Source organism: Squalius cephalus (genome assembly GCF_949319135.1).
Source record: "Squalius cephalus genome assembly, chromosome: 16".
NCBI classification, from domain to species: domain Eukaryota; kingdom Metazoa; phylum Chordata; class Actinopteri; order Cypriniformes; family Leuciscidae; genus Squalius; species Squalius cephalus.
This window is the reverse complement of record NC_137137.1, coordinates 15,540,784-15,550,068: the sequence shown is the minus strand read 5'-3', so window position 1 is coordinate 15,550,068 and position 9,285 is coordinate 15,540,784. Positions and strand designations below refer to the sequence as shown.

Below are 9,285 nucleotides of genomic sequence, written 5' to 3'. Positions count from 1 at the left end.
TCTATCCCTTCTCCTGGATGTGTAACTGACCCTCCCCGTTCTCTATCCTACGACCTCTGACCTTTGTAACAACGGTGCTATTTTACTCTTTTTGTTGGACTCTATTGTCCTGAATGATACTATTTGGTCACCTTTTTGTATTTTTACAGCTTTTTTCCTTCTGTCGAACTGTTTGTGATTGTCTAAAACAATGATAAATATGCTAAATGCTGAATGAATATAGCGGTGCATGGGTTTGTGTTTGTGTTGCTTTCTGGTGTGGAGGAGAGACGCTCTCGTGAAACACAGCGAAGGTCTTCTGCATGCACGGCCAGAAACGCCACAACACAAGACAAACCAACAGTTTTCACCAAATACAATAAATAATAAATACAGAGAAACTATTTTTTGGAAACTTGCCGTTTCAGTACACAGGCATCTGGGATTCTCTCCGTTGTGACGTTTTATTTCCTTTTGTAGATTAGTTTTATTTATCGGAGCAATAATGTCGTTTGTAAGTTTCAGGTTTGGGCGGTCTCAGTTGTGTTGGTGCTTTTAGAGATGGTGGTCAGATATTCAGGATATGTACCGGACACACGGACGTCAGATTTGTAGCAGACAGAAGAGTGTAATGAACTGCCACAAAACCTGCTCAAGCCGTTTTGAAGGGTGAGGGTGGGGGGGTGTTTGGGTTTGGGGTTTGACTAGCTTGTTTAAAAAAAAAAAAGTGTCCCAATTTATAGTGTGAAATAAAACTCTTTGTTCTAATATCAGACAAAGCCTCTTCTCTTCATTTAGTGATCACTGGTATGGTGGTGCATCTGATTTCTTTACACTGATCACAGACCAGTGTTATGTTAGCAACTGAATTTGACCCTCTCTGCTGCAGGTATTAGTGTCTTTAGGTAACACTAAGCCTTCAGTGCTTGAACTTCTTAACCTAGGGTCATTTTTAACCCTGTTAGTTTTTCTTTTAACATCCTATCTATCGTTCTACTTTTTTAACTTATCAAAATTTTGTAGATAACTATCGATTTAGAATAATAATTGTATTTAATGGACAACAATATACTTTTAACTTATTAAAATAACTTTCCTTGTGAATTGGTTATTATTTAACCATAATATAATATAATTGAATGAGTTTAATTTACAGTAAATGCTTATCTTTCTACTAATATGGAATTATTTTTCTATTATGCCTTTCTAGAACCAGTGAAAGTGCGGCCATCTAGTGGTAATTCTTATGCATTCAATTTAATACAACTGCCAGAGCAGAAGCCTTTACACATTCATTCATACATACATACATGCATACATACATAGGCCTACATACATACATACATGCATACATAAAACAGATTTTCTCGAAACCATTTACGCAATAATGTCGAAGCACCTTTTTGAAAAATGACTACTACACAATACACAATAAACACAATCCAGCAGTTTTCACACGTTTTAATTTTGTTCCATGTTTTTTGCAAAACACTACACAAAATGTCCATATTTTTCACAGAAACACATGCACATCATATTTAATATAATTAGTATAATTAACTCAATCACAAGTTAAACACAATCAACATCCATATTTATGTCGCACCACCGGTCAGAAGAACCCCAGTCCAGTTTTATCCAAAAGAACCACTAATAAGTTCGGGTTTGATTTAAACAATACAGAAAGTGGTGAAACAAGAGGAAGAATACCAATAGCAAGTAATCTACTACAAGAGGAAAAGGTAGAGGAAGCAGGGCCAATGAGAACTTTTGTTATTTTAGTAGGCTATGGAAAGGTAAAAGAATATTATGACAGAAAGAAACCTTTAAAACGTTTCCAGTCAATGGAGGTGGCTTATGAGAAAATGACTTTGGAGGAGCAGTGGCGCATAAAATGGGGTACATACACACTGTCTGACAGATAGACAGACACTCTCGCATTAGTGCGTGTGCGCAGGCTGCACGCGGTCACGCAAATGTGATGGTTCGCGCGGAATGCGTCTTGGCGCTTCGACTTGAGCTGGAGCTCGTGAAAGGCGCTCTGAGCGCGAGACCCTCTGGTCTGCACCCCCTTTTTCAGGGTTTTTAACGGCATTTGTGAAGAGAAAATATACTCTTTTAGCTGGGTCAGCTGCATTCCCGAAGACTAAAACATTATACTTGGCTAATAAACATTAAATATTTCCAAAGAAAATGTCCAGACCAAAGGTCTCGGAGCGGCAGGGGAGCGATGACTCGGACACGGACCTGCTCCTCGCGACGCTCTCACCGGAGGAAGTGAAGGAACTCGAGCGGGAGCTCGTTTTTATCGATCCCGACCCGACTGTGCCGGTGGGACTCCGCCAGCGGAATCAGACGGAGAAACTACCGTCCAGAGGATATAACAGAGAGGCTATGCTGAACTACTGCGAGCGGGAGACCAAGAAACTGATCCGGAGAGAATTGAGCGTAGAGGTGATGCATATAACAACAAACAACAACAGCTATTATTATTATTAATAGTAGTAGTAGGCTATTATGTAAAATCATTTTCTTTTATTATTATTTGTAATAATATTGCCAACTCTTAAACATCTTTTTTTTTTTTTTGTCCATCAACAAAACTCTTAAATCTTTAAAACACTTAGTTATTTCAAACTAAATCCAAAATTCCAAAATACACTGACACATTGATGCATTTTTCCTATGGAAATAGTTTGCTCTCAGTGACCAAGTTTAGAGACTTGAAGAATGGAGAGCTGACCTGTGTTCATCTGTCATTCAGTCTTTTACAGTTTAAGATCTCATCATAGTGTGACATTTTTGTAGATCTGTGGACACGGTGAATGGCTGATTTAGCACTGAGATCCATGTTAATCAGTCCGGCCTACGTGCCTGACATGCTGTCATGGTTTCACATGTCAACACCAGTTTTGCTGCACACCCGGGACCCTAATGGCCTATAATGTTGCCATCATCTGGTGGTGATGGACTTTTTCTTTTCTTTGGAGTATTTGCCTGTGGTGCACATTTACAAAACACTTCTGACAAGAAGTTATTTTAGTATAACAGTATAAACTTCTCTTGGGTAAAAATCCTGAAGCATTTAATTTTTCATTACAGCCAAATGTCTTTATAAACATTTTGTATCATGGTTTAGTTTATTGTTGTCTGGTATAAACAGGATTCTCTCTCCCTTCTGTGGTTCTGGGGGATAATCATTTGTAGTTGGCACTCCATAAACTATGCAGAACTAACCTTTGACTTCAGAGTTGCTGCAATCATTCACTTTTAGGTTCACCTCAACATGGTTTTCTGAGAGGAGGCTGTAAATATTGTCTACAGTTACAGAAACAGAACAGAACAGATGGTCTGGTTCTTCTGGGATGGTGTTCCTTATGTTTTTGGAGAGTGCTAGTTGTGTTTTAAACAGGTGCTAATGAAGCACTAGTAATGTGAGATGCTCTCAAGGGGCCACAAACTACTTTTAAACTCTATTGAGACACTGAAGTGTTTGTTTGAAACATGTTAAGCAGACAACAGAACACACAGGAACCTCACAAGTTACGAAGTAACATTATGCTCTTTATAATCAGTGATTCCCCATTTATATTTTTCTGATAAATCTTTCTGATTTATTGATGTTCTTTTGTGAAGTCTGTTCAGATGCATCATTGTGTTGGCAGTGTGAATTTGCTAACTGAATAGTCACTTCCAGTGTATTCAGTAAAAAAGCTGTGAGAGTGAAATTTATGTTAAGGTTATTTTACAATAGTCAGTAGTTAAGAGTGATGCACTTCAACGATTTGTGAATGTGTTTACTTGAAGCTTGGCCACAGTGAGGCTTTGGAATAGTCAAGGACGGCATTCCAGACTTGAATGTTCCTCCCTTTGCTGCCTTATAAGGGCACATCTGAGAGTTTTAAGACTTCTTCAAACAATGGCACACAAATCTACACAGTATGTTCATTCCCTTTTAATGACCACTAAAAATAACTCACTCAGTCGAGTCTAGCTGGGTCCAGAGCCATTGGCTGTAATTATTCTAGATATGTGTCCTTTGTTTGATGCCCCCATGTATTATGATAATGTTGATATTTATCTATAATTACACTGAAATGAAAGCAAATGGGAACTAATAGTATGTGAATACGGTGATTAAGATGTCAAAAGTCAGATCACGATTAGCCAAAATCAGAAATGCCAACTACCAAAAGACAAACAGCTTCTCAGATTTAATGTGCTGTGACTAATTTCTTTTGTGTTTACTGTTGAAGGGAGAGGCAAAAGGGGATGGCAGAAGGAGAGATCGACTCCGCCGGATGAGGAGCAGAGAGTTTTCCAGGTCGCAGAGCGGCGATCCTCCCGACACAGAGAGCAGAAATGCAGAGAGTGAAAAAGATAAGGAGCGAGCGAGAAAAATGGAGGATGACTTTAAGGGTTTACCTGATAAAAGTAAAATGGAGGAAGACAAGAGAGAAGCAGAGAAGACAGGTAATAAGACAGAAAGTGGAAAAGAACTTTCTAGGAAAGAAAGAGGAAGCAGCAAAACTTTAGACCTCATATCCAAACTGCAAGAGAAAAAAGAGGATAAGAAAGAAAGAGGGAGGAAGGAGGAGAAAAGAGCGTGTGAAAACTCCAAAATACGAGGGTTTGTCTCCAAACTGCAGGGGGATAAAGATGCCGAAGGCCTAAAAGTAAAAGACAATAAAACATATGTCAAGAACCAAGTCGAAAGCAGAACTAAAACCATAGAGGAACCCAAGAACAACAGAGCAGTAGGAAGATTAAACCTAAAAGGTGGAGAAACAGAGGAGAAGAAAAGCAGAATTAAAAATGTAGAAGAGACAAGCAGAAGAAAGGCGAGAGAAGAGGTGGATGAGAAAAGTCCCTCACAGAGAGATACAACCAGAGCACAGAAAGAGAGAGAACAAGTAAAACAGTCAGAAAACAAAGAGGTTAAGATATCTACCAATTCCACCTGTAACAGCTCGGGGAACTGTCATGGTGCTGATGACCGTTCTGTTACTACTGAGGAAGATGAGTCCGTTAGCGAAGATATTGACAGTGATACTGGCTCCAGCATGTTTGACGACCTTCTAGAGCAGGTTCGCAGCGACGACCCTGAACTAACAGAGGTCAATGTTAATAATTCAGATGCCATCAAGACAGACACTCTGATACAGTTTGCTGAGGGTCTTTGCAGCAACACTCACGTCAAAACCTTCTGCCTCGCAAACACGAGAGCGGATGATCATGTTGCGTTCGCCATCGCTGGAACCCTGCGAAATAACTCAACCCTGACCGGAATCAACCTCGACTCGAACCATTTGACCGGCAAAGGCATCCTGGCCATCATCAACTCTCTTCAGCACAACAGCACGCTCATGGAGCTGAGGTTTCATAACCAGAGACACATCTGCGGAGGGAAGACTGAGATGGAGATGGCCAAAGTCTTACGTGACAACTCTTCTCTGATGAAGTTGGGATATCATTTCGAGCTGGCTGGGCCCAGGATGACCATGACAAACATCTTGAGCCGAAACATGGACAGGAAGCGGCAGCAAAGACTAGAAGCGCAAAAACTCACCAGACTGGAGACCGACTCCACTCACAAAACCCCACGTGAAGATAAGAGCTCAGCTGAAACAAATAATCGGACAAAGTCCATTTACACTCAGAAGAAAGACTCTAAATTTGTTGCCATTTCAAAATTCACCTCTGCTCAGGAAACTCCTAAAGCTCCGCCCACAACGCCACCGTCTAAACCCCACCCCTCTGAGGTTACAGGAAAGAAAAAAGGAGCAACAGGAAGTCGAGCAACTCCCCCTCCTCCTCCTCCACCACCTCCAGGTCCAGCGTTAGATGTCCAGGCCCTGAGGAGGTCGCTGACCCCAATCTCTCAGAGGAAACCAGACAGCAGTGCTGTTGTCCGACAGACGGACAGGAGCTCCAGAGATCAGCTCCTGGACTCTATCAGAAACTGCAGCATGAACGCTCTCAAAAAGGCAAGTGAAACAGACATCACATGTCATAGATGTTACTACACAATGAGTGTACATTTAAATATCACCCTTTTAATAAGAAAAATGTGAAGGCTTCATTCTACATTCAACACATACTCTTTGAGTACATCTTTTGAAAAAGTGATTACTTCACCTCCGTTAAAAAAGTAAGTTCTATTTCCATTGTGACACACATTTTTCAGCCTCGCGCTACCCAGTAGAGCTAGAGCAGCTTTTCTCTGTATGGATATGATGTCATGTGACATATCAACACAGGTGAATGACGCATGAAATTGCCCACATAATCTGTCCTGACAGCTCTAAAAAATCAATAATTATATAGGGTTATCAAAGTGTAGAAGAAAATCAATGCCTACTTCATCATTGCAACTTTGGCCCCGCCCACTGGCGTGTTAGTGAGATGACGGAGAGAAGAGCAGGATCACTTGACAAAAAACAACAATACATTCCAAAGGATCCCAATGCTAGGAATGTGGTTATTTATTTTCAACAATGTGAATGTCTCAGTTGAGCATTATTCATTTGTATCTGGGACATTTCACTGTGTATTCTTTGGTAAATCAGTCGCAATTTCGAACCAGGATTTGAAATAAAAAATGTCACAATATGGACTCGACAGTAATGCGACAACATGTAAGTAACTGTTAATTCTAATGCCTGATCTGTGACCAGTGATTTCTGATATGTAACGATTCATGTACAGTCAGATGTTCTTTGTCTATGTGTCAGTAAATCAAACCAGTGACTAAACTGTCAACTTCACATTGTTTCTCTTAGTAGGATGAAAATAATCTGTTATTTAAACTGTGATTAAATAAATTATATTTAGAAAGCGATCAAAGAACGCTTTTTTTCAATCGCTGGAGCTATCAACCAAAGAGCGTGAGTTTATCAGTGACTGAGTTCTGGACCCTTTTATCTATAGTCCCTTTTATCTATAGTCTTTGATTTTAATCAACAAATCTCTTATTTACATTGTGTTTGCACCGTTAGTTACGATGAAAGCATTCGTTAGTGTGCAGAAATCAATGATGAGATCACTGCATTCATGCGCTCGACATGTCTGTGATAGACCACAATGCTCATCACTGCAACCTTTCATGCCACAATCTAAATATAATGCTATAGATTAGTTAATCTTGAGAGCTATAATAGTAAAAATGTGCTAAAAAGTTTTCGAGAGAGTTCTACATGTAATACTAGCTATTTCATATGCAAAGATGTCAGCCAATCACAGCAGTGGGCGTTTACACTGAAGTCTCATAGCAGACATGCCCCTTCAAACAGCATTGAAATCAGAGGGCTAAAGTCATGGTAGGAAATATGGCTTTTATTTCTAAATTATGAAAAAAAATTATGTAAAAATCATACTAACATTTTAAGTGCACCCCATAATAAAACAATAAAACAATGCAGTTCATGACCCCTTTAATAACATTTTGTTATTTTTTATCAAAAGAGAAGTTACATTTTAATATCTTATTATAAATGCTTAATCTTCTTTTTAATCTGCATTTCAGGTTGAGATCCCTAATTGGTTGAGATAGCTTCTGTCCAGGGTATGTGCTTCTACCAGATTCCCTTGCAGTCCTCCAGTGCCCCATCATCATCTGTGGAGTCATTGAATCATCAAGATGAGATTCCACCTTAACTGGTTTAGACTCTCTGAAATACAGCCGATTGGGATTATCTGAAATCTAAACATCTGAGGTGGGACACTTGAGTGAGATTTTTCCCTGGACTGACAGTTAAACAGTCAACATACTAGAGAGGAGGAAAGGGAAGTTATTTTAATTAAAGATTACGAGGGCACATGAAAAAAATTAAATAATGATGTGCATGGATACATCATGTATCATAATAAATACTGCAATATTGAATAAAAAAACAAACAAGAATTGTCAATTTTGATTTACGGTTGACTTTAAATTCTACAGTACATGGTAACTATAAACTACTATATTGATTACATGTGATATTGTGTTTATTTTCATAAGCAGATCTGTTTATGGTCATGTACTGTATATATTTAATTCATCATAGTTTCATTACAAATGCTATTCTTCAAGTTGTTTATCAAACAATCCTCCATTTGTACCAATAAAAGTAGTGCAAGGCATATGCATTGTGGTGAAATGATTAGGATATTAAGGTGAAAGTTCATCCCATGCTTTCTGCAGCATATTTTTAATCAATTAAATGCTTTATCCGTGTATTTAAAAACATTAATGAATGATAGTTTATAAGGAGGGAAAATAGAACAAACTGAACAGCTTCTTTTCACATCTGCAAACAATTTCATCCATTTATCAATGATCAGAATTTCTTATATGTCCCTTATAAATCAAGATGAAAACAACCACAACTGTTTTTAATTGTGATAAATACTGTAGATATCACTTGAGAAGTATTGAATTAGCAATATTACTTACCCGAGATCTCTGTATATGTAGTCCTAACCAATGTGGATTTAGCCGTTTGAATTTTATGATTTGTACTTTATTTTTATGATTTTTTATTTTTTAGCTGGATAAACAGATTGGTGAATAAACCTCCACAAATGGTTCCTGGTAGTGATTAAGTTTGATTTGGTGCTCACTGCAGAGCCAGATGGGTCAGATGGGTGGAGCTTGACCTAATTACATGTAGGGATATAAGATTAGGGTGTGGCTGGACCTTTAAGTTCCACCCCTTACATACATTGGCTCTGTAGTTAGCAAGCTCTCTTTTATTCATGAGAGAACAGAAGTGTGAAAACTGCCAACATGAACTCAAATCATCACATTATCTTATTTTGGTTGTTCTATGTACAATGAATATGCAATTAAAGCTTGAAGTTTAACTTTATTTTGTGGATAAAGAAGACATCGAACTTGTCTGTAGAAGGCTACTACAGTATAATTTAATACAACCGGTGCAGTTCATGTATCCCACCTACAGGTGGCAAAAGAGACAAGGTACCATATGCAGATCAGACAGAAGATGAAATGTAGCCTAGACTAATATTTTTCAAAGTAGTTCATTCCTTTGTAGGAGAAAATATTAAAAACATGATATATATTGTGGCGGATGTTGTAGTGCAAAAAATAGGTACGAAAAATTAGCTCAAAAGAGTATGTATAGTTTATAGCAGGACAATTAATTGACTCATAATAACTCATTTTTTCTTAAAATGTTAGCAATGGAAGCAGAAAAAAGAAGTAATATTAATAGCTGAAAGACTGGCTCTCTTGTCCTCTGGCTTTTTTCACAGTCTTGTTAACAACACTAAACTTGCATAATCATATTTGCACTTGCCGGA

The 9,285-nt window shown here is 38.4% G+C and overlaps 1 protein-coding gene across 1 annotated transcript; it reads left to right on the top strand.

Moving 5' to 3' along the window:
• Positions 1-1,949: 1,949 nt before the first annotated feature.
• On the top strand, positions 1,950-8,550 carry lmod1a (leiomodin 1a (smooth muscle)). Its single transcript, XM_079898164.1, has 3 exons — positions 1,950-2,433; positions 4,236-5,966; positions 7,505-8,550. Exons 1-3 carry the CDS (start codon positions 2,173-2,175, stop codon positions 7,529-7,531), a joined length of 2,019 nt encoding a protein of 672 aa, XP_079754290.1. The 5' UTR covers positions 1,950-2,172; the 3' UTR covers positions 7,532-8,550.
• Positions 8,551-9,285: the final 735 nt, after the last annotated feature.